A 25,344-nucleotide genomic window follows, 5' to 3' on the forward strand; every position below is an offset into this window, starting at 1 on the left:
AACAAAAAAGAAATGTATCAAAAAATGAATTCAATTTACGTGCTTTGTGATCGATCAAAATTATTCATAAATTGAACTCCATACCGTAAAATCCAATTTCTATCAAAAGAATCATTTTTCTGCAGATTCAAAGGCAAAATTTTTTCAAAGTTGTTTAAAATGATATCAAAATTGGCACAATTTTGGTGCAGAAAGTTTCTAAGCAGTTCAAATTTTTGCAAATCTCCCTCAAGGTCATTTTCATCAACAATGACTCGATAATACTGAAGTATTAATAAAGCCTTGTTTGGGAACCAACTTGATTCTGAAAGCAACTCGCAATGAAGGTATCGTGGCTTCGCCTGCAATTTTTCCATCGAACCTGTCCAGTTTTGAATCGTCCGTTTTTCAAAGAGATCAAGAAAATACAAAAACAAGTCGGAATCTGCGACCCACGCAAGAGATCTAGTCGTGTTGATCATTTGCTCATAGCCCTCTCCATCCAGTAGTGTCAAATTATTGATGAAAGTTTTATTGAAAAAAGTCAGAATTTTGTTTTTGTCGTTCGAACTCTTTATCAGCCAGATTTTCAGGCAGGAGATATCTTTGAAAAGTGAAAATGAACAATTTAATTTTTTAGACAAAAAAGGTTTGGTATTTAGTCTTTTAAGTTTTCGATTAAAAAAGACTTATGACTGCTTAATTTTTCGCAAAAATTTTTGTCACACAGCAACAAACAGTCAAAAAAAAAACCTGACAAATGTCATGGATATTATATAATCGATTATAATCCATCAAATCATGCGTGGGAGTTTTCAGATTTTCGCCCTTAAACTGGTTATTCTAAACTTAATTTTGTTTTCAAAAAAAAGATGTGTTTTGAAACACTTTCAGTTGCTGTTCGTAGAAATTTATTACTTTGTTTTAATATTTGGGCAAACTTAACTTTTTCGAATGCTATAATTTTCACCCGTCGGCACACCTGAACTTTCAAATTTCTCTCCGATTAAATCCGGCGAACAATGACGCTCATCCAAAAAAGTCCCATGTTCCAAATAGTGCATACATGACTCGATTTGGCTACATGAATCGCCAACTGCCAATCCATTCAAGAACTTCAGTTGATAAGGTCTGACTGTTTCCAAATGGCGTGCATCAACTTTCAAAGAAATAAGGAACTCGGAGTAAGTTTTTGAAGCCCAATTTGAGAAATTCTTATTCCTGGAAATGAGATATGGGAACCCGATTGACGCGTAGTAAATATCGTCGAATAATTTTCCCACAGGTCTTAGCTCATTATACCGAGAGATAAACTCAATGAGATAATCGAAGCTTATGTGAGCGTGTTTAGCTAAAACCATCATGTCAACAGCAAAAAAGGACACTTTTGTTGTTTCCTCGGTCGAGTAATTGACGTATTCTTTGTAATTTTTGCAAAAATTATCATAAATGTTTGCAGGAAATTGATATAAAACAAACTCATTACGTAAATACACCATCTGAGAATTTCCAGTATGAGGTGGCAGAGAAAAATTTTCGTTCATACCTTTTCTTGTTAGCTCATCAAAACACTGAAGATCAAAGTCACCTTCATATTCTAGAGAGCATTCGTGTTTACTTTTTGATAATGGACAAAAATGATGGACTTGAGTATCGATCCATGATTTATTAACTCGGTCCTGGTAACTGATAATCGAAATTGATGAAGACGTTTTCTGTGACAAATTTATCAGTGAGCAAGTTGCTTCTTCGGGAAGATTCGATTCTTCAAAAACACATTTTTCAAAATTTCCCAGAAATTTATCGAGTTTCTGAGAAGTGTTCTGTAGGTATAGAAGACATTTATTGAATATTTGTTCCCTATCTCGAGCCAGATAACTCAAATAAAATGAATACTTGGCTGGGCATTCATCATGGTTGAACCTGTAGAGATAATGAAACATTACAAAAATAACACTGAGTGAAGTTAGTTCGAGCATACATTATCTATTACGAGCAGTGAGTCAAAAAAGGGGATTGCGGCGATGAAAGGGTGGCAGGGTATTTGTGTTTCGGTAGCAGATTAAGGGAGAAGGAAGTGGACGCCTTCTCTCATCAGAGGTTCGACCCCCTGCCGACCCAAAGGGTCCCCCTATGTACTATTTTGAGATATCCATTTTTGGCTGCCTGACCCTGAAATTGCTCTAAAGGCGCCTTCGGCGCCAAATCATACTAATTTTAGTGGGGAGCGATTTTTTGGTCAAACATTTCCAAAAAGTGTCTAAAACGTCTCTTTTTAGCCAGTTTTTTTTTAAATATTTGTCTGCGGCGCAGAAAGTTTGCTCAAAATGGGGTCTTTTGTTGAAAACAATGACGTAGTAAGGTTAAATTCCAATCTTAATTAACAACCATTTCTATAAGATCATAAGCGACAACTGAAATAGGAGATTACCGAAGGTGGAAAACACTCCGAAGGTTAGTACCTGTCAACTAAGTCTAGCACCGGTGTAAGAGAGTGGTTGATTGACAGATAGAATAATGAACATAAACTAAACGAGAAGTGAACTAGTCTAATCACTATGACATTTCCCCTCTTATGAAAATGAAATTGTATAGGTACAATTAATGATAGTTAGGTACTCAGCAGGTTTGCAATGAACGTTTAATGACTCACCATGTTAATGAATCATGAGATGAAAGAACTAACGTAAATGACTCAGTATGAAAATAAGGTACTGAGAATGTTTTAGGGTTATTTAAAATACTCAGTTTAAAGTTTTGACTGATCCAGTCAGCCCTCTCCCCCAACTTCTCCGCTCTTTGCTTTTAGTTTAATTTCATTTTCGTCCTCTACTTTTTCTCTCCTTTCTTCGAAATGTGGTCAATCATAACGCCCCCGTTTTCGTTACTGCGGTACGCTTCCTTCCACTCCTGCGTGACGTTGTTGATTCGATACTACTATTCGAGTCCTGGCTTGAACAGGAGACCAAACGCTTCTTTTTCTCTCGTTTCGCTGCCGTTCCTCCGGATTTTTCTTTTCCTTCGGATTTTCCACCTCCGCTCGTAGATTGCACCTTGGTGCCGTTTCAAGTCCGATTCTTTCGTCGTTCGCTCGCTCCGTCGTTCGTTCGCTGCTATTTCTCCGCCATTCGCTCGCTCCGTTGCTCCGCTGTTGGATCGCTCCGCCATCAACATTTCTGCTTCTTCAATCTGCCCGCTCGCCTCGTTAGATTTTTCTTGCGTTTCATTCGCTCGCTCCGGTTGCTGTTGTTCCGCCTCCGAATTTCCATCCCCTGTTGTTCGAGATGCTGGTATCTTCCCCGTTGCCGTTCTCCGCGTTATGAGCGGTTGATAGTCCTCGTCATCCGAATGCGTGTCGTTCGTCTGCTCGAAACGTCTCCCATGCACGGCTGGGTAATTCAGGCCCTCGGCGGCCAATTTTTTCCGCAAGTCCTGTGGCGTTGATGGTTTCGGGACGTTTTTCCTCGACTGCTTGGAGACTGTCGCCGGCGATTTCTTAACCGCAACCCCAGATTTCCTAAGCAGATGCCCATTACAGATCGTTAACGTATGTTTGCTTTCCGCGATTATACTATTTTTTAGCAATCTGTACCTTTTAGCGTTTTTATCGCCCGTTCGTTGGTACACTGACACCGATGGCAACAACGATGGCCCCGCTGTTTCGCCCATAGTCCTTGCCGTCGGCTCGTCCTGTTGATTGATGGCTTGCTGATCCGTTAACAGGAGAGGGTGTTTTCGTCTATTGCCATACTCAGAGTCCGATCTAGCTCCCCAATTTGTATCCGCCGGGCTGGGTATGCCTTGTACTATTGTATCTCGTTCGTCTAAACAAGTAGATTTAGATTTAATCGCGTTCGGCCAGTTCAGATTTCTTAATGAGGGCTTCTTGATTAGGTTTCTTAACACTGTATTAGCCTCCCGACCGTCGTGAGCTTCGAATGGCGTTATTTTAAGAGTGGCGTTGTTTGCAAATCGTAACGCTCCGAGGGCCCTCTCAAGCATTTTCTCCAAGGGTTCCGCTGGTTCTTCTCGTGAGTACGTAAGGAGTGACTTCTTTAAGCTGCCAATTGTCCGTTCTACACACCCTGTCGCGCGGTGATCGTTCACTGGGGAATGTACTATTTCGATTCCTTCGCCGTTACAAAACGCTTTTACGTCCCTTGACATGAAATTAGTACCCTGATCCACATGAATGTTCCTTGGAACACCGTGGTTGTTGATATATGCCTTGAAAAATTTTAAAATTTTGTCCGCACGGTTATTTCCGCAAACCATCGCCGACGGCCACCGGGAGAACCTGTCGACGGCTACGATGACATACTTTTTCGATTCCTTTAAATAACTTATCGGCCCCCAAAAGTCTAATTGCACCGATTCGTTTGGTTCTTTTGGTTCTGGAATGGCTCCTCAATCTCCTTTACTACACATATGCTTAAGATTCTTACCAGCCGCCGTGCACTCTTTGCAGTTCTCTGCCATCGCCGCAATGTTGCTGTGAATACACGGAAATCAAATGTCCTTAGATGCAGTAAACATGTTGGATTTCCCGTGATGGTAGTAGTGAAGTCTAATGTTTATGGCCTTGTGTAGAGTGTTCGGTATAACTAGTTTGTCGTCCATCCATAAGATATTGTCGCGTACATGAAAGTCATTGACGAATTGGGAGTAGTAACGATTCATTGTGTACACCTTTTGTTGTATTTCTGGATCTTTTGTCTTCACCATCTCGTAAATCGCTTGAAGTTGTGGATCTGAGGCATATTGTGACTCGATGAACCTCAGGTTAAACAATTCGGGAAGGGTAGTATTCTTCTGTACTATTTTGCAATTCCTTGGCACTATTGACATTATACAAGATGTCGGGTTCACCGCCGGAAAGGATTCCCCTGGAAACGCCGAAGGTATTGAAAGTATGGTGTTCGTCTTTGTTGTTGTTGTTTCCGTTGTGATTGTTTGTAATTGTGGGTTTGCGTCCAGCTACTCCACTTCATCTCCGCTCTCGCTTGAATTAATGATCGGATGTCGCTCTAGAAATTGTTTCTTTTTTCGAAAGGTTTTCTCCATCTTCTCGTGTTCTCCGGTAAATTTTGAATTAAAATTATTAATTTCCTTGCCGCCTTTGGTTAAATTAGAAACCGCTCCAACAATTTTTAGATTTCTTCGCTTGTCTGTCGGTAGTCATTACGTGTGTGATTTTCATTGGCTGAATTAATTTCGCATGTTCGCTGGCCCTTTAGCGGTCGTTTATGTACAGTACTTACTGCTTTCCTATTGGTCGAAAAAAGATTAACTGAGGCTTTGGCTTTAATTCTTTCCGGTCCTCCAAATGAGCGTGTGTTCATTACTCCAAAGGTTCGATTAATAGAATTTTTTTTTCGCTACCGTAAACATTTTGTCATACTTTGAGATGGGCTTGGCAAAGTCGCTAGGGTTTTGAGACAAATAATGTGCCAGGCCTATCTTTGCCCCAGGCTTATGTTCGACACAAAAATCAAACGGAATCAATTTATCTAACCAACGTGTTAAACGACTGAACATCGCTTTGTTTTTCTGGTTTTTCCCGTTTAATAATGATACAAGAGCTTTATGGTCAGTAATAATTGTAAAAGGACGCCCCAAAACGTAATTCCGGAAATACTCTGCCCCCAAACAACCGCTAACATTTCTAGCTCGTTAGTCGAATATCGTTTTTCGGGGTCGTTCAGATATCGCGATGCAAATGAAATTGGCCGCCAACCGTCCGTTCCAAGTTGCTCTAACACTGCACCCAATCCATTGTGGCTTGCGTCACATACGATTCAATTATCTTTCACGACGAACGTCGAATCATTTCAGCTTAACAATATCCGCAACCTGGTTTTTCAAATTATCAAATGACGCCTGACATTCCGGTGTCCACACATGTTCACTTTTCCGGCTTAATAACGGGCTTAGCGGCGCCGACGATTCTGCTAGCGCCGGCATATACTTATGCAGGCTGTGGATTGATCCCATAAAGGTTTTAAGCTGCGATAACGTACGCGGTGGGTTAAGTGCTTCAATTGGGGCTGTTTTTTGGATAAATGGGGTTATTCCTGTTGATGTGATTCTATGTACGAGCGATTCGCAATTTTACATTTAGACAGTTTTACTGCCATATTTTCCTTGTCTAGTTTTTTCAATATCTTTTCCACCGTCGAGATATGTTCAATTTCCGATCCCTTAGTTGTGATGAGTATGTCGTCAATAAATGCGTGTGACTGTGGAAATTCCGGTAGTGTGGAATCCATCACCCTTTGCAATTCCACCGGCATAGATGTTAGACCATAAAACCCTGTTTTAAATCAATACGTACCCGTCGATCTTCCCCCAACCAGTGAAAAATTACATTGTACGCTAGTTTCTGGCCCGAGTGGTAATTATCCGTACGCGTATGTTAAGTCCATGGTAGAAAAAAATATATCCCCCGATTTCTTTCCGCTAATCGTTTGGCCGACCGTATCCATCAGTTCTTCGATATTGGGCCTTTGATACTTATTTTTATGGACATGTTTGTTTGGTTCCCGGGCCTCCAATGCTAACTTTATTGACCCATCCTTCTTACCGTAATCATTATTGGGGAGACAGAATATCGGTCCGAACAGTCAACTAGCTTTTCAATATGTCCTTGTTGTAAAAGTTTGTCTATTTTGCGGTCCACTGCTTGCAATGTTATTGGTACACGCCTACCCTTCTGTTGGATAGGTACCAGAGTTTTAAAAAATTTCGCCTGTACTTAATCATTTTGTGTTTTAACGACCCTTGTAAAAAGTTTAGAAAACTGCTTGCTAAAATAATCCTGCCATTGATCCAGGTTGTTTTCTCCCTCGGCGTGCTCTCCATGGATCTCCATCACCCGCTCTCCCGGTGTCCTTTGAATCAGCTGTAGTCCCAATTCCGGCGTAAGATCTCAGCCAATTATTGAAGGGCGGTGTCCTCCAATCACTTTGATTGTTGCTATCGTCTTCCATCCGTTTGACGTTAATTGCACTTGCTTCGTTCCCAATAAACTCAGCGGATTGTTGCCATAATCCCGGAAGTCTTGATCCTCTGGTGCTAATTCCTTCAGATGTACTCCCTTGGTGCCTAATGTTTTTCTTAACTCCCCAATCGTAAAGATTGATATTGGTGACCTGCTGTCAATCCATACGCTCGTCGTTTTTCCATTTATCGCAATAGGCAATTTAGCGCCTGCTACTTCTAGTTCGGTTCTGTTCTTTGATCTGATCGACATGACTAAATAATCCCCCGAACTGTCCGAGTCCCAATAATGATGATGTTTAGGGGGCGCTGTGGTATTTACCCATCCCACCGAACTTTCTTGTCCAGTTTCGTCGATGTCTTCTTGCTCGTAATGGTACTGATCAATCTGTCCTTGAATCATTACCACTGACTGACGTCCCCGGTTATTTCGTTTTGCTCGGCACGTGCGCTCAAAATGGCCCACCTTTTTACAAAAATTGCACGTTGCTCCTTTCGCGGCACATTCGTTCAGATGATCCCTGGTGAAATTGGGCTTGTCACAATTGTAACACTTACGTTCGCTTACTTTTCCACCTCCCCGAAATTGTCCTCGTCCTTGTGGCTGTCCTCATCCGCGCCCTCGGCTGTTCCGGTATCCTCCTCGGATTACGCCCACCAGCTCCGTTTTTATCTGAAGTCCTCCAGCCATCTGTGCACTTGATCCTCCGGTGCCTCCTGTGGTCACCACGTATGTTCTTGCGTATTTATCTCCCCTTTCACACGATAACGCGATCCGATACGTCTCTTCCGGCGTTTTTGTTGCGCGACATAGCTCGTTTTGGGCCTCTCTGTTTGTAATTTTTACAATAAATACATCTCGCAGTGTTCTGGACTCCAATGTTCCGAACGCACACCGGGCTGCTAGCCCGCTAAGCACAGAATGAAACTGTTCTAGTGACTCGCCGATACGTTGCTTGCGTGACAGTAATTGAAATACCTCATACGTTTCATTCCTTTTCTTCTTAAATTCACCCTCCATCGTGTCCAATACCCTCGGATATCTTGTATTTGTCAAATCCAAATTAGGGCTCCTTTTGTGCACTTCGTCCTGCCCCTTCTTCCCCAGACACAAATACAAATTTGAGATTTATATTTGTTCAGATGCCAAACGATTCTTTCCTTCAACTTCCTCCGGCAAAGCGATAACTTGGGCTGCAGTAAGGCTCGATGCGTAGTAATAGTTTTTGGGGTTGATTGTGTGCTTTGCCACCATTCCCCATTGGAACCTGTTCAGCCAGAATTTCCACTGCATTGGTGGCTCCGCGCATTTAGGTGGCCAAAAGGACATGATGCCTAATGGATCCCCCCCACCTTGATTTGCTGGCTGCGCCATGTTGAAAACGATGACGTAGTAAGGTTAAATTCCAATGTTAACTAACAACCGTTTCTAATGAGATCATAAGCGACAACTGAAATAGGAGATTTCCGAAGGTGGCAAACATTCCGAAGGTTAGTACCTGTCAACTAGGTCTAGCACCGGTGTAAGAGAAAGGTTGATTGACAGATAGAATAATGAACATAAACTAAACGAGAAGTGAACTAGTTTAATCACTATGACACTTTATAGTGATTTAGGAGACCTCCGAAAATCAATTGGGTCGATCTATAAAAAAAAAACAGTCGACACGACTTGTGAAGTTTTTTGAAAATCCTCCCCCCCCCCCCCCCTCGAGAAATTTCCAGATGCTTACTGCCCCTCAAGTCAAAATTTTTATCGCACGCTACCGTTTTTAGCAGAAAAGAACGACTTCTCCAGGAATATTTCCAGGGTAATTTAAGGGATGAAAAGTTAAAGAAGGAAGACGAAGAAAAAAGGGACAAATTAATTTTCTTACCCGAAAGACTTCATTCTGTCTTTTATCGTCATTGCTGCAGTGGCTTCATATGTATCCCGGTTTTCGTAGTGCTCCAAAATAAGTTGAGTTACACGATCAGTCAGTTCTGCCGCAGACCAAATGAAGAAATTTTATTATGAATTATCAAAAATGTTTTCACGTTTTATTTGAAAATTCAAAAAGAAACTAGGGTAGTCGCATTCTGTGCAATTCAAGTAGCACATAGCTTTCCAAACACTCACTCTGACTTCAAGCAGTTTAAGAGTTAGGTAGCTTAAATAGAGGAATCTTAAATTTTCCGAGCAATTAGTTTATTTTCAACACTATCGGATGGCAGTATCCTCTATTAGATTGAAATCTTCAAGAATGAGATAAAAAAATTTAAATGAGATATACAGGGGCGGATCTAGGATGTTCTCGAAGGGGGGGGGCGGATTTTCGAAAGATTTTCGAAAATTTTGTCGACCTTTTTTTTCCTAAATCCGCTTCTGGAGATATACATAGAATTTAAAATTTTCTCACTTTTCTCTAAGTATAAACTAGGATAGCCGGTTGCTGTGGAAGTAGCACATAATGATCCGACCATAGTCACTAAAAAAAATAGTTTTTAAAAATTAGTGTCGTTTTTAGTGGGTGGTTTGATTCGAGAGTTGCACAAATGGGTAAAAACTTAGTGATTTAGACATAATCGTTAACATTTGTTTTCAAAATGAATGAATAAAAATTTTGAAAGTTTTCTAATTTTTGCACAACAACATTTTTAATATATTTTTCGGAATATCCGAGTTGATACGCATATGCACTCACTTTTTGCTTACAAAAACTGGTCCGAATTAAAAAAAACACCCCGGGCATATATATTCCTCAATTTCTTCGAAATTCGGCAAAATTAGTCGAAAAAAAAACAAAAATTAAACCAAATTTGTTCACACTGAAAATGCTTTTTGAATTGGAATCAATAGCAAAATAGCAAAGAATTTCCAAACGAGAGCATACTTGAACCATCACAAGACTTTTTTTGAGGCAGTCAAAATCGGATGAAAAAACAAAGTTTCGCCAAAAGTCTTCGCTAAGTGACTGTAACCAAATTTTTTTAAAATGTCTAGCACTTATTGAAGATAAGATGCATATACATATAGATGCATACATACATAATTACACCTTCATCAGAGTTCAAAAAAAATTGCCAAGTTTTTGGCAGTATTTCACCGTTGAAGTATCAAATTATATGCCTTAGAAAGACACAAAAGTATCAACTAACGATTTTTTATAGTAAAATTCAAATCGATTGAAAAAAATTACCTCAAACTGATACTAGGTGATGTTAACAAAAACCATTGCCTTTTCACATCAATACCCCTCTCCCAACCTCCTTGACAAAAAAAAATTGAGTGCGAATCCCCCCCCCCCAAAAAAAAAACAGTTTTAAAACTTTAGGGGAGCTTTAATGGGACAGAACTGAGTGTTATAGTTCACATAAGCTATAAGCTAGGGATCTGCTGTTTCCGCTTCCAGATACATTCGAAATGTTGCGAGCGAGTCTAGCTTTTGCACATGCTAGTGAATTATGCTTTTACTTTTTTTAAAGCCACATGATATTTTGTTTGTCGATGATTATAATTCATGTGAGTGAATTAGAATTTGTAAGTTTTGGCATCACAAATAAAGGCCATTTGGGCACAAGTGAGATTAATTATTGAAGCCCTTCGATAGTTGTCTTGATTCGAGCTGTTATGAAAAATGTTATACGGGATAGAGCGGTCTGATCGTCACTCAAAAAAAGTACGACTAAAAATCTGCTCTTTAGTTTTATTCAATCTTGTATGAGTACTTAAAAATACCTCTCTTATCGCCCAGCCAAAAAATTTAGAAATAACCTCTCTTATATTGAAAATGCAATAATTTAAACTAAAATTTTTTAATTTTTAAAAACTGCTTAAAATGTATTATTAAGATTAAAGTTTTGTCTGGCAAATATTTCGTTGATCAAATTGCTATCCGGCATTGCTTGCAAAGTATTCGGCTAATGTTTTTTTACTTCACATATCAATTACGGAAGCATCGACATTTTTGTTCCGACCAATGAAAATTGGTCCGACCGGTGTGTTTTAGTTTTTTTCCTCGCAAAATCAGGTACCAGAAATAATCATCCGACAAGACTTAGTGATATATCATACTAAAGCTCTTTCAGTCGTGAATTGAACGTTTTTAATAAATTTCTAAAAAAATTCACTGTCGAGAAAAGCTGAAATTTTTGATTTTTGGTCTAAATTCGTAAGATAGTTAGTAATTGCAATAGCTTATTTAAACTTAATTTAAGCCGTGATAACTAAATTTTACTCTTGTAAATGTAGTTTTTGTAGTTTTTTTAGCGCAATTTGGGTAATAAAAAACTTGAAAATTCAAAAAATTTCCGCAAAGAATTTTGAAAAAAATTTTGTTTTTTCAATTTTTTTTCGTTTTTCTCGTCATTTTTCATCAAAAACTGTTTTCCAATTGACTAATTTTACTATGACTCTCAAATTTGCCTGAGTTTTATTTTTTATCTCGGATTTTTTAAATCAAAACATGCAGACACCAATTTGAGAAATCATTTTTGTATTTTTTTAAGACTGCGGTCGGAAGATTCTCTGCTACTTCCACAGCAACCGGCTATCCTTGCTATTTTTGTAATTTTTGTATTTGAAAGATAACAACTGCTTCATTTAATTTACCTGAAAGAAAGCACATTTCGGTCCATGTTTCGAACTGCGCCTGCAATGTGAGTTGAACAAACTTGCGGGGAATGATTTGAAAAATGTCAAGAAAAAAGTCGATCGTTTTTGGATCCTTGCGATATTCTGGAATCAAGGAAAAATCGGCAAAATAATTCATTCCGCTGCTGCCAGTTCTTTCATGAATTGCATCAATTGTGATTAGAGTAGCCAGATTTAACTTCGTTGTCTGATTTAATTCAGATCCGTTAAATAAAAAAGGCACAGAATTATCCAAAATCAAACGAACAGTCGAATAAAACTGTTGCCGATCATCGTCATCGAGGTCTAAGAGCAGCCTAGGCGTCCCGTAAAAATGGACGGATCCGTAGTCCGATTCGACCACTTGATGAGAGAGTGATTGATGTAATATGGCAAAAGATGTCTCAAAAATGGGTATGAAGTCATCGGCGCTATGCAGCTTCGACACAACTGAAATCAACCAATCATGAAAGTTTGCTCAATTAAGTAACTCAGGACAGTTTAAACTACAGGGCAGTTGGACTACATTAGGCACGAGTGAGATAATATAGTCACGAGAGCCTAAAAACAGGGGAGAACTGCTCGACATTTGGGAAGAACTGTCGAGCAGTGTCCTTACCAATTGACGAATCATGAAGCTTTTTGTTTTGTTTCTACCATCTTCATATTGTAACACCCGTTGGCAATCTGGACAAAAAAGTTGTGAGCATGACAGATTAGGGTGGGGATGGTTGACTAAATTATATTGCCGAACCCTGTCCAAAACACCAGCAGGTCAAATAAGTGTTTTTTTTTGGAATTTTCATCACTTTTTCTATTTTTTCACAGATTAAACAGACATAAAAACGATGCTGATTCTGAAAATACTTATTCTGCTATTTAAATCGTAATTTTAACACTAATATATGGTGTGTCAAAACGAAACCCATTTTGTTCTTATATTATTCATAAGGATTGAACACATAATCACAACCACACCCCCCCCCCTGATATAAATGAATCTGAAAGCGCGAGCAGTTCTTACCAAATGACGAATCACTGAAGCTAGTTGTTTCTACCATCTTCATATCAGATATGAGCTGATAACTTCTCGGGTATTTCAGAGTAATCAAAAACATTGACTTGTGTTTAGGCGAATCCAAACAAGGCGTGAAATATTTCGCATACCCAAACGAGGATCGAAATAGGAAGTTTCTAGAGTAGCTTCCATTTTCTGTATTTTCGAAAAGAATACGTTGCATTTTGTTAGCATCACCCAAGAATTGTCGACTGTTTTCTAAAGGTAAGAAAGCGGGAGAAACGTTTTTATCAGTGCTATATTTATTTAAGGGTATTGTGTAATCAAATGTAATTGAAATAGTTTCATTCGGTAACAAACACTGATTTACCTCAACTACGAAAAAATTAAAATCAGGCACGAAAAACTGCGAAACAATTTTATAAAGGCGAACTGAGACTGCCGTAATATTTTGATTGCCGACATGTAAAATAATAAATTTTGTGGACTGATAGACCCAAAGTGAAACGGTAGTTGTTCCCGGAATTAGATTTCTGTCGGGATCCACGAGCAACGATATATTATAACGAACAGGCTGCAAGTTTGCTGGTGGTTCCTAAATGATACAACGCCGATATAATTTTCCACAAAATTTTTTTCTCTTCCGAATGAATTTACAAAACTCAACATAATCCTCATTTTTGAGGGCGAAAATGAATTTTTTTTGAATCACAGGTGAACTTAGAACTTACTACAAAATCTTGTCTCATCAACCAATAGTCACAAAGTTTTGGACTTGGTTAGATAGTTATTCTAAAAAGCAGATCTCATGAAAATCTCACAAGCTAAAGCTTAATTGATTGGAAAACAGTTGGGAAATTAGGATGCGAAAGTTCTAGAAGTTGGTATGATTAAAAAAGGCTTAGAAGCTAAAAAAAGGCTTATCTATTAGCCTGAGAACAACGTCTCTTTGGATTTTTCCAATCTTTAAAAATTTAATCGTAAGAATTTATCCGTTCCTGGAGTTTCCATGGCTCGGGAGTGTTCCACGGGTGGCAGTTTGAGAGGGGGGAGACGGGAAAGAGGCCGAGAAGGATGAAGACACTGATGCAAACAGAGACGAAGACGGCCAGCGAAAAGTAGAACACCCCGAATGTCCTCCGCTGTCCCCGGCGACGCCACTGCTTCTTCCAGTCGTCGTCCTAAGCACCGCAGATTATCCACAACTCAATTTAAGAGTTATAAAAGCCGAGATAGAAAAACTAAAAGCATGAGAATTTCATTGAAATTACTATCGATAAAAACGAATATAGAAACTGATTTTTAACTAGAATTTTGTGACGGATGGGAGAGGCTCTTAAAACGCTGCCCAAAAACAGCGCTGTATAGCTTTTTGGTAAGTTTTTTCTTCCATAGAAAATAATTTTTTGGCGCGAGCTCCGCTCTCAAATTTAATGTATATTACGCCAAAGGCGCCTTTGAATAAATGTTTTTAACCAAAATTGAGGGAGGGGGGATTTGCCATCATCATCCGCGAGCGCCCTGTCAGTGGGTTACTGCACGGGATGGATTTTGTTCCCGTTTTTGCTTTTCTTTTTGTTAACTCAATCGAATGGATTTTTGAGTTTTATTATGCAATCAAGAAGAAAAACACCTAAATTACCAAAATCTTTGACGTGAAAGCAATTTTAAAATTTTTTTAGGGGGCTTTCCTCGAATGGTTTTGACCACAAACTCTGTTTTAATGACGCCCACTGAAATTTAAAAAAAAAGCTAGACAAGTTAATAAAAAAACTCATTACCATTCTCAGGAGAGAATTGGCACCTCAGAAGTTAAGAATAAATTATTATTATTGATAGAATCTGTAATGAGGAAAATAGTGCCAATGACCCACCTGAATGTCATCGAAGGGTCCCTTCTCGTGCATCATCTTCAGTCTGCGAGTGTATGCAGTCAAGGGGGGCTCATCCTCCTCCGACTCCCCCTCCGCATCCAGATCTAGCAGCACTTTACGAGCCCACTTCACACCCCCAAACCACGATTTGAAACTCCCGCGGACCCCTTCAAAACACAAATCCTCTCCAAAACACTTTATAACAGGAATTAATTTGCAATATATTTATGATTACTATGCGAAAATTCTTGGCCCTAATGTATGCGTAACTTGTGCTCCTCGCAAATTGAATACTAATAGTAAATGCTGAGTCCCCCTTGCCCCCCCCCTCGCTCAAGGAGAGGGTTGACTAAATTCTCATACATCGAAGACCCAAGAATTGATCTAAGATTTGATGTCACGACATATTTCGAACATCATCTTCTAAACCGAAGTTATCCTGCCTTAATTCAACAGTGTTTGTTATGGCAATATAATTCAAAAAAAACTTCCTACATGCAATTTACCTGCAGATTTCTTCCTCTCCGAGCCGACAACTTTGACATCTGATTGTTCCACGGGGTCCTCTGGTATTCCCGTCTCAGCTCTGTTGGAATTCGAGGACTGGGTCGATGATTTTGAATCTTTGGACTCAATTTGTCGTTTGACTCTTGCCCATTCTCTGCGTTTCGTGTGCACACTGAAAGCACATTGCATAACATTCATTGCATAACATTCATAGTGAATTTTAATGAACATTGGCACTTAGAGGATGATTGATAGAAACTGATCCAAAATTCAAAAAAAGCTGAATTAGCACTCTCTAAAACTCACTAAAAGTCACCAGCGGATTTAGGGGTGAGGGGGGCGGGGGGACGCCTTTTTTTTCAGGAATTCGATCCCCTGCCGACCTAAAGCGTCCCCACTTTGTTCTATTTTGATATATCCATTTTTGGGTGACGGACTCAAAAATTTTTCAAAAAGCGCCTTTGACGCCAATTTATACTAATTTTGAGGGGGAGCGCGCGCCGAAAAAACTCGATTTTTGTCAAAATTTCACAAAAATTGCCTAAAAAAGTTTTTTTTTGGCCTGTTTTTTTTTCAAAATTTTGCCTGCGGTGCAGGAAAATTGGTCAAAATGTGGTCTTTATAGCGATTTAGGAGAGCTCAGAAAATCAATTTGGTCGACCTAAAAAAAAGGTGGACAAAATTTTTTTGAAACTCCGCCCCCGCCCTCGAGAAAATCCTAGATCCGCCCCTGCGAAAAGTCATAAATATGTACTTGGCCAAGTCCTCAATATGAACTTGAATAGTCCAGTAAACAATTCTCACTCAACTGCTCAATCGCCTAATTTCGAGCGAGTGAGCAGGCTAACATTAGCTCATTTATGCTTAATTTAAACCTTGAAAAATAAGTTTCACTCAAATGAAGTTAGTTTTTGGAGCTTTTAGCTCCACATTAGGAATCAAAAACTTCAAAAATCGAAAAAAAAAATTAAGAAAAAAAAATATTTGGTTTTGATTTTTTGTTTTTCTTGTTATTTGTCTTCAAAATTTTTTTTTTAATTAGCATATTTTACAATGACTGACGAAAATGCTTATGCGCTACTTTTTCACCCAGATTTTTTTATTACACCACCCCAAAAAAAGACACTTATTTGCAAAAAAAATTGCTGTTATTTTTCAAGACTGGTCGGAACTTTCTGTTCTACTTGCACAGTAACTGTAAAAGTATTATGGTTTGTTTATTTAACCTCTGATCTTAACTTACCATCGACCTTTAAGTTGTTAATTTATATACCTGCCGAAAGCGCAACGGCTTTTGGTAGACTCTGAATTGGACACTATCTTTTATGATACGTAACAAATCAATCGCAACCAATTCAATCTTTTAAACCTCTCTTAACTTAGATAGAATCCCCGTCTTTTATTTAGTCTTAAATAAAAGCCTACAATTTTAGTAGGAATCTTAATCATCCACAGTCTTAATCTATTCTTAGTTTAAGTCACTCTTTTACAACACGAGTGGTATCCTAATTTTTTAACATGGCGCAGTCGAATGAATCAAACCTACGCGGACTAGAGTTTTTTTGGAACAACTCATCATACGAAAATCAACATGACTGGGAAAGGTGGGCGGAAAAATTCCAACTGACAATTATTGCGAAAGACTCCGTAGACATCGAAGATGTAATTAACCCACCGATAAGAGATGAACTAATCTACCCTATGGCAGAACCACTGGACCCATCCGAGGATCAGACCCGTCGGGCCGAAAAAGAGGAACGTCATAGAGTAGCAGTACAAAATTACAACGAAGAATTAAAAAGGAGAAGGGCGGAAGATAACGCAAAATTTAACGGACTTCAAATAGGAGATATTGACAAGAAGCTCAAATCACAGCTATACCTAGCACTCGGGAAAGAAGGACAGAAATGCTTTTCTCATAAAAATCCTGGAAAAAAAAATTCTGGATATTAATTTCGCAGAATTTTGGGAACTATTAAAAACGACTTTCACGATCACTACAAACCTAACATACGAAAGATTTAAATTTTTTGGCCGAAGACAGAAAGAACATGAGTCCTTAGAAAAATTCCATGAAATTCTTTCAGAACTAGCAAAAAATTGTAAACTGGGGGAACTCGAGTCAGAACTAGTAAGAGACATTTTCATAACCAACATGAGAAATGTCGAGATCCAAAAGAAACTATGCATTGAATACTTGACCCCAGAAAACGTACTATCTTACGTATTAGTTCACGAAAAAGGTACTAAAAATCATCAACAGTATCTAAAATTTCCAACTTACAACCCAGGACCAAGATCACAATACGTGAAGAACGAACCAACATTAAACATAGTCGAAAATAACAAGTGCCGTAATTGCGGTCAGCAATTCAAAAAAGGACACCTATCCACATGCCCGGCTAGAGATAGAAACTGCAATACGTGCGGACGGAAAGGACATTTTGCTAAACACTGTAGGAGTTCAGCAAAAACTCAAACTAACATCGTCGATCAGAATCGGGTACCCCAAGAAAACGAAAATATCCGGGCCAACCCGCAGGAAAATCCCGAATTTGAGGTTAACCTAGACGACTTCTTAGTTCTATCCATCGACACAGATAACCAAATAAATGCCGTAGAAGACAAAATAGAGCGCGGAGTGAGAACAGTATTCAATCACGAAGGATTAGAATTGAAAAAGACACTAAAAGTAGCTCTGGGAAAATTCAACCCCTACTATACCGAGATCCAAATTGACTCTGCAAGCCCAGTTTCCTTCATGAAAAAAGACCTACTACACGAACTGAAGATACGAGACAGATTTGTAAAGCTAGAACCTGTGGACGAGATAACAAAGAAAGCATACCAGGGTTTCGGGAGTACGATCAATATTATTGGAAAAGTTCGAGTGAAAATCCAATCGAAAGGATGGGAGGCTAATGATCAAAAACTTTTTATCACAGAAGGGGCTGAAAGAAATCTACTAGGAAATGACATCCTACCGAATTTGGGTATTGTAGTATTTCAAAAACAACCTCCACCCAACGGGTCAAAGTCACGGGAAAACCAGAAAGTACCACCCATCGGGACAAATGTCAATCAAATAAAATTCGCATCCGACATCCAACAGGATCAAAACCAAGAGACACCATCCCAACGTGAGTTTAAATTATACATATCAAAGCACTTTCCAGACCTTATAAAAAGAACTGGTAGATCAAAAAACTACGTAGTTAATACTTATTTTAACGAGCCGATAAAACCGATACAGGTGAAAGGGAAACGTATCCCAATCCATCTTCTCCCCAAAGTCAAACTATGCATCGACCAATTATTAAGTGACGGACACATTGAAAAACTATCTAGATGCTCTGAAGATTGTTTTATTTCCCCTATCGTGATTACAGCAAAAAGGGATGGATCAATAAAACTAGCGTTGAACTCAAAACTACTAAACAAACAAATATTTCGCAATAGATATCAAATGCCGAATCTATTCGAACTAATTGACAACGTTGCAGTCACTATTAGCGGCCACGATCAAAGAAACATCTGGTTTTCGTCGATAGATCTAAAATACGCCTACAGCCAAATTCCGCTTTCGAAAAAGGCAAGTAATCAGTGTAATTTTAACATTGTGGGGGGAGAAGTAACGGGTTCATACCGTTTTAAAACCGGATTCTATGGACTAGGCGATATGCCCAATGAATTTCAACGTATAATGGACCGTTTGACGGAAAAACTACCAAATACTCATTGTTATCTTGACGACATCCTAATCGCCACCGTAGGTAGCGAGGAAGAACATAAAAAGCTAGTCATTAATGTGTTAAAAACGCTAGATGACGAGGGACTAGCCATAAAATGGGAAAAATGCACGTTTTTAACTCATAACATAGAATGGTTGGGATTTAGAATCGACGCAAAAGGGACGACACCATTAATACATAAATCTGACGCAATCAGAAACCTAAAAGAACCAAACTGTATTAAAGACATCAGATCCTTAATGGGATCGATTAACCAATTTAATAAGTTCATACCAAACCTAGCGTCCTTATCAACACCCTTCAGAGAACTTATGCAAAAGAATAAACCATTTAAGTGGTCCACAGTACATACGGAAGCGTTTGAAAAAATCAAGAACGAAATTTGTAATACGGTGACGAACCACCATTTCGATGTAAAACTGAACACTCGGGTGAAATGCGATGCCTCACATTTAGGATTGGGCGCGTCAATCGAACAAGACCATTGGGGAAATTGGAAGACCGTAGCGTTCGCTAGCAGATTTTTGAATATCGCCGAATTAAAACACAGCACTAACGAACTCGAATTACTGGGATTAGTCTGGGCACTAGATCATTTCAAAAATTATCTACTGGGTAAACAATTCTCAATTTTAACAGATCACAAAGCCTTAATAGGAGCACTGAAAGACGATAAATACACTAAAACGGCCCAATCACGCCTCACCCGTTGGGCGGATAAACTATTACCGTTCGACTTTACCGTAGAACATTTACCCGGTAAAGATATGGGATTTGTCGATTATATATCCCGACACCCATCGGGTGAACCCGTACCAGTTTCTCTGGATGACGAGAAGTTTGTTATCGCTTCAGTAAACCAGATTAGTACACTCTTAAGCTTTGATCACCTTATGCCAAAAAATTCGTGGGCGCAAATAAGAAATAAATTCTCTCAACATTTCTTAGCACATGACGTCACTTCTTGCAATGCGATTGGCCAGTCAACAGATCATATGACCAGTCAAGAAATAGAACGTGAGAAACTAATTGCTAATGCCGCTGAAACTTTCCAAGCGATATCTAACCATTCCAACATTTCAGTGTGTCAAAATTCTCACTCGCGTACAGAACTGTGTGACTCATCTTGCAAAACTAACGACTTTTTTACGAATTTTAAAATCCTGAAAGAAATGGCAGAACAAATTGAATTTAACCAACAAAAAGAACTTACTACTAAAGAAAACACGGACGTTTTAACACCAAATACTAGTAACCCGTCGGACAAACCCGAGAATAGATCACCTAGCAAAAAGAAAACAGTTAACTTATTCCCTTTCTCTTGGCCGGAAATATTTGACTCTAAATTTATGTCCCTCTTATCGAAACAAGATCTAGTTCTGAAAAAGATAATCAAGGCAATCGAGGAAGACCGAAAACAGGATATCCTACAACTGGGAAACTATTATAAGTCATATTTGAATAACTTACATGTCAGTGGAGGATGCCTCTATTTGGACAACCGTTTAGTAATCCCAGCATGCCTAAGATCGACTATGCTGAACAGACTACACGAAGCCCACCCCGGCCAGTTCGCAATGAAAAGCCTGGCAACGCAATACATCTGGTGGCCGAAAATTTACCGTGAAATCCAAGTCCACGGCGAAAATTGTATAGAGTGCGTGAAAGCAGGTAAAAATTTGAAACCTCTTATAAAACACAATACCCTAGGGGAACTCCCAATGGTCGAAGAACCAAACCAAGAAATGGAATTAGATTTCGCTGGTCCGTTACCTTTAGTATGGGGAACAAAAAAATACATATTGGTGTGTGTAGACAGATTTTCAAAATTCCCATCAGCTCAAATAACATCCAGTACATCGGCAAAATCTATTATAAACTTCCTTAGTAAATACATTGCTTTACACGGGATACCTAGAACAATTAGAACAGATCAAGGATCTGGTTTCATCTCCAAGGAAGTTAGAGAATTCTGCCACGATCACAACATAAAGGTGATATTTAGCCCAGTGGGTGATCATAGAGCTACGGGATTAGTGGAACGCCTAATCAGGACCATTAAGGAACGACTCCTGGTTATGGCACAAGAACGTCCAAAACCTTCACTAGAATCTGCACTCCTGAAAATAATAAAATGCTTAAGAACAGTAACTCAACAGTCGCTTAACTGCTCTCCTTTCGAAGCACATTTCGGTAGATCCCCAAACACTATCTGGCATAATTTGGTCAAATCACCCTCTTCGAATAACCTTGATTGGAATAAAACTTTGTTATGTATAGATAAAGGCAAAAAACTAATGAGCCGAGAGCGAAGACATGACTGGGATGCCCCTGACGACATAGAAGATGGAGATGTCGATGAAAATTCATCATCCTCGGAGGATATCTCAAATGCCGTGAGATATGTACCAACAAGTGCTGGATCCCCAGTAAAAGTCCTCTCCCGGTCAGAAAAAAGAGATGCCTTGGGCATAAAGGACTCAATTCTGAACAACCCGTCGGGTAAGACCATTGTTTATCGAAAAATCCAAGATAGAATGAAAAATGAACCATACTATAGAGTACTTAAGGACGAAATCGTAAGGGAATCAGATCACACTGTGACTCTAAAAAATGGTAAAATAATACGTAAATCTGATTTAGCCATTAAAAGACAGTGCACCCAGAAGAAACCAAGTCCGAGAAAACGAGACCAATTAGTTAGATGTTATGCGACTAAAGGATTGAGGAAAACTGCAAAACCTCCAAGAAATATCGGATTTAAAAGCTCAAAAACTACCCAAAAGAAACGAAATCTTCAGTGGAAATTTGAAGAGCTTGACATTGCGAGACGAAACGCGGCCATGAACAGTTCCAGGGAAACTCTTCTTAGAGAAGAAGAAGAACAGAGAAAGAGACTGAGAACACCGATTGGCCTCGAGAGCGACCAAGAACCAAGCCCGTCGGGCAAACCCGAACTTCTTAAAAGTTACCTAAATGAACCCGGAGTGACGATCGAACCACATGAAGAGATGTCAGACGATAATGCTAGTGACTTAATTACACTAAGAGACCTCAAGGAGAAAACACTACTCGAAACTACGAAACGAGACGAACACCTAATGTCCGACCGAACAGATCCTAAGCTAGAAACATCAGACCACGCCGACCAGAAGGTCGAGTTAGATGAGATTCCTTTGATCGACTTGGATTCCGGTGACAATGAAAGAGACTTTCAAGCGACCCCACAGTTGATTCTCTTGGACACTAGGGAGGAGGGCGATGAAGCGATCCAAGAAATGCCGGTACTTCCAGAGAATCCCGGAGGAGAGTTCCCTAAACCTACTGGAGAACAAACCACCATGGCGGAGACGGGACCCAAACAAACACATTCTGACCGTACTACGAAGACACAGAAATTGTCCGGTACTGCTAAAAGGAAAGCATCATCTCCAATGAAATCACCACCCTCGAAAAAACTGTCAGAAATTTTTACACGTCAGAACACCAGACCTATGCGAACTAGGCAGCCTCCCAAGATGCTAGGCGAGAGAGTATTTACCAGTGTAGTCGACCTAACTGAGGAAGATCGTGATGCCCTAGAATTCGGTTCACCTAGTTTAGTCTCAGTATGTTCAACGTTGGAAGCAACTACGGTAGAAATGGAAAGCCATCATGTCGACCTAGTAGACCTGACAACATTAACACCACCTTCATCTTCACGGCCTACTATAGTTCACTTGCGAGAAGAAAACGATGCGTACCCAAGTGACCCAAAGCCCTTAAAAACAGACGATCAAAAGAGTCCTGACAAGAAGGTCAAATTTAGCCCTGATGTCTGCTCCACGCGATTTAACCCATCTGGCCTATCTTACGAAATTTCAACTTCCACATTTGTCCCCATCGTACCGGACCCAGACTGGCTGAACACCTCCTCTATCATTTCGGCGATAGAACTCCTTGGACGGCCAATGACGCTGGAGGAGTTAAGGAGATGGACAATAAATAAAGCAGCAAATCGGGAATCTAATTAGACGTAGGAACTCCAAAACAGATGTTATCAAAAACATTCTTGATCTACCAAAACTCCATTGTAAAACTTTTAGCACCTGTATGTCCTGTTTATTGTTGAATGCTACTAACATTCCATGACCCTAGAGTCATACAAACCTCCAGTGCTGTTATTTTAAGCCATAGTGATGATTGGTAACATTTATACCCTTGCTTTTGCCATAGAATTCAGCCCGAATCTCGTTATAGTTCTGTTAACCCATGGGGCGCTACCACCGGATAACCATTAGATTTATCCATTTTGGTTCTACCCAGTTATTTCGCTTATTCTAAGGATAACTCCCTGCATACCTTATGACTCTATTCACCCTGGTGCTATTTCAGTTTCTTGCTTGCCTATAGTCACCAGTCTACAGTTATTTCTTCCGACGAATACATATTATTCGATCTAAGGTGCTTTGTTTTGGAATTTTGTTTTTGTTTGTTGAACATGCCGTCCGGCCCGTCGGGCCCGATCACCGGTCTTCCCCGTACTGTACACCCACCCTTTCGACCTGATAACCGTGTAATTGTACTTATATATAATACGCCTCTTGGGCCCTTTATCAAATCTGTGTTCTTACGAATCTAGATCCACTCTCGGGGGTCCTAGACAATGCGCCTACTGATTCATTCATCTTAGTGCTTAATCATTTTTGTTTTGTTCCCTTCTGGTGAGGCGAAAGGGATAGATTATAGATAAAATTTCGCGGGGAATGTAAAAGTATTATGGTTTGTTTATTTAACCTCTGATCTTAACTTACCATCGACCTTTAAGTTGTTAATTTATATACCTGCCAAAAGCGCAACGGCTTTTGGTAGACTCTGAATTGGACACTATCTTTTATGATACGTAACAAATCAATCGCAACCAATTCAATCTTTTAAACCTCTCTTAACTTAGATAGAATCCCCGTCTTTTATTTAGTCTTAAATAAAAGCCTACAATTTTAGTAGGAATCTTAATCATCCACAGTCTTAATCTATTCTTAGTTTAAGTCACTCTTTTACAACACGAGTGGTATCCTAATTTTTTAACAGTAACCGGCTATCCTTGTTTGATTTTGAAATCGATGAAGAAAGAAGTGACGGTAGCTAAGTTTCGTTTTCGTAAAATTTATTAAAGTGAAGATCACTTAAAATGAATTTTGTTAGAGAATAAAAGAGAAAACATAATCCCATTATCGGGGGCGTACAATATATACTAACTTTGAGGGGAGCGCGCGCCGAAAAACGCAATTTTTGACCTCTTTTTTAAAAGTCGCGCCCCTCCCCCGAAAAAGTCGCCCCCTCCCCCGAAAAAGTCGCCTGTACTAATTTTGAGGGGGGAGCGCGCACCCAAAAAACGCGATTTTTTGGTCAACATTTTCTAAAAATTACCTAAGCTAAAAACGCCTTGTTTGGTCTATTTTTTTTAAAATTTGCCTGCGGCGCAGAAATTTGGCCAAAACAGCGACTTTTTAGTGCTTCAGGAGAGCTCGGGGAATCAATTTGGCCGACCTAAAAAAACAGAGGTCGACAAAATTTTCAAACATATTTTGAAAATCCGCCCCCCCCCCTCGACAAATACTAGATCCGCCCCTGGTAACTATACCAGCTAAGTTTAACCTGATCTTCTTTTGCTTTGGGCTCATCGTTTCGAGTCTCCGATTCGTCTTCGTTGGCGAGTCAACCTCAGTCATCTCGTAAAGTCCTCTTGAGTCGCCAGTTTTGAGAATTGAGTGCGTCTTCGTTGTTTCGTCTCGCGGTCGAATCGATTCGGAGAATTTGGGCCAAACTGGTTCGGCTCTCGATTCGTCAAGCGAAACTTGTTTCAGCACCCGACGGTTTTTTCGAACTGGACTTTTTTCGCTCATTTTCAGTTCTTTGCTGTGGAAACTTCTATTCGAATTGCTATCAGTTAAAGTTGATGCTTAAATTGTTAAAGTCAACGTGAATCTGTGAATAGTTTATGGTAATCGGACTCGACAAAGTCTGCAGTATAATTTAATTAAGGTAAAATTTTTTTCTTCAAAGAACCAATTTTAAAACACTGCCAATTTTATCAAGTTTGAACAAAAAGCTTTTTCAGATTTGAATTATCTTTTTGCTAAGTGGGGGAATAAACATGAGGGCCCAGGACACTTTTTCTAATTGCTTGAAGCAAAAAAAAATATTTTTAAAGGTATTAAAAAGTGCGTCTGGTTAGGGGAATAATCATTTAATGTTGAACAAAAGCGGACTGGTTCAAAGCGGTATTCGTAACTGTATTTAAAAGCGGTTCAGTTAAGACGCTGGTAAAAATAGGACGAGTTTGGAATCCACATCTATTCCAGATTATGGACTAAAATTTTGAAAGTATTATTGCACCGAGCTGAAAAGAAATGCGCATTAAAGCGTAGCTAATCGATTACAAAATAGTTTCAAAGAAAATGAAAATTAAAGCAAGGTTAAGAACATTGAAAAAAAAAACGATGACGCAGTTTTACAAATTGGTATTTTGTATTTGCATGGATTTTTTTTTCAGCAAAAACAAACACTTCTTGTGGTCCTAGACGAACTATTTTGATTTGAAAAAAAATAGTAGGAAACTAG

The 25,344-nt window shown here is 39.3% G+C and overlaps 2 protein-coding genes across 2 annotated transcripts; both read right to left on the reverse strand.

Moving 5' to 3' along the window:
• Nucleotides 1-793: 793 nt before the first annotated feature.
• On the reverse strand, nt 794-13,352 carry LOC134854377 (uncharacterized). Its single transcript, XM_063870605.1, has 4 exons — nt 12,615-13,352; nt 11,570-12,040; nt 8,856-8,961; nt 794-1,902 (listed from the first exon to the last, which is right to left on the reverse strand). Exons 1-4 carry the CDS (start codon nt 12,829-12,831, stop codon nt 921-923), a joined length of 1,776 nt encoding a protein of 591 aa, XP_063726675.1. The 5' UTR covers nt 12,832-13,352; the 3' UTR covers nt 794-920.
• Nucleotides 13,353-13,511: 159 nt separating this feature from the next.
• Nucleotides 13,512-25,095, reverse strand: LOC134857207 (uncharacterized). The gene is made up of 4 exons (XM_063873583.1): nt 24,379-25,095; nt 14,989-15,161; nt 14,483-14,649; nt 13,512-13,789 (listed from the first exon to the last, which is right to left on the reverse strand). Exons 1-4 carry the CDS (start codon nt 24,624-24,626, stop codon nt 13,583-13,585), a joined length of 795 nt encoding a protein of 264 aa, XP_063729653.1. The 5' UTR covers nt 24,627-25,095; the 3' UTR covers nt 13,512-13,582.
• Between the last annotated feature and the right edge of the window lie 249 nt (nt 25,096-25,344).

Source organism: Symsagittifera roscoffensis, chromosome 1 (genome assembly GCF_963678635.1).
Source record: "Symsagittifera roscoffensis chromosome 1, txSymRosc1.1, whole genome shotgun sequence".
Taxonomy (NCBI): domain Eukaryota; kingdom Metazoa; phylum Xenacoelomorpha; order Acoela; family Convolutidae; genus Symsagittifera; species Symsagittifera roscoffensis.

What these genes read in the sequence shown, in the direction of transcription:
- LOC134854377 (XM_063870605.1), bottom strand. Translation starts at nt 12,831, where the DNA reads ATGCAACGTATTCTTTTCGAAAATACAGAAAATGGAAGCTACTCTAGA. An exon ending in CGAAATGTGCTTTCTTTCAG is followed by an intron (nt 8,962 to 11,569) that starts GTAAATTAAATG and finishes GGTCTGCGGCAG; the next exon opens with AACTGACTGATCGTGTAACT. An exon ending in GACAGAATGAAGTCTTTCGG is followed by an intron (nt 1,903 to 8,855) that starts GTAAGAAAATTA and finishes TTATCTCTACAG; the next exon opens with GTTCAACCATGATGAATGCC.
- LOC134857207 (XM_063873583.1), bottom strand. Translation starts at nt 24,626, where the DNA reads ATGAGCGAAAAAAGTCCAGTTCGAAAAAACCGTCGGGTGCTGAAACAA. An exon ending in CCAAAGCAAAAGAAGATCAG is followed by an intron (nt 15,162 to 24,378) that starts GTTAAACTTAGC and finishes ATGTGCTTTCAG; the next exon opens with TGTGCACACGAAACGCAGAG. An exon ending in GACCCTTCGATGACATTCAG is followed by an intron (nt 13,790 to 14,482) that starts GTGGGTCATTGG and finishes TGCGGTGCTTAG; the next exon opens with GACGACGACTGGAAGAAGCA.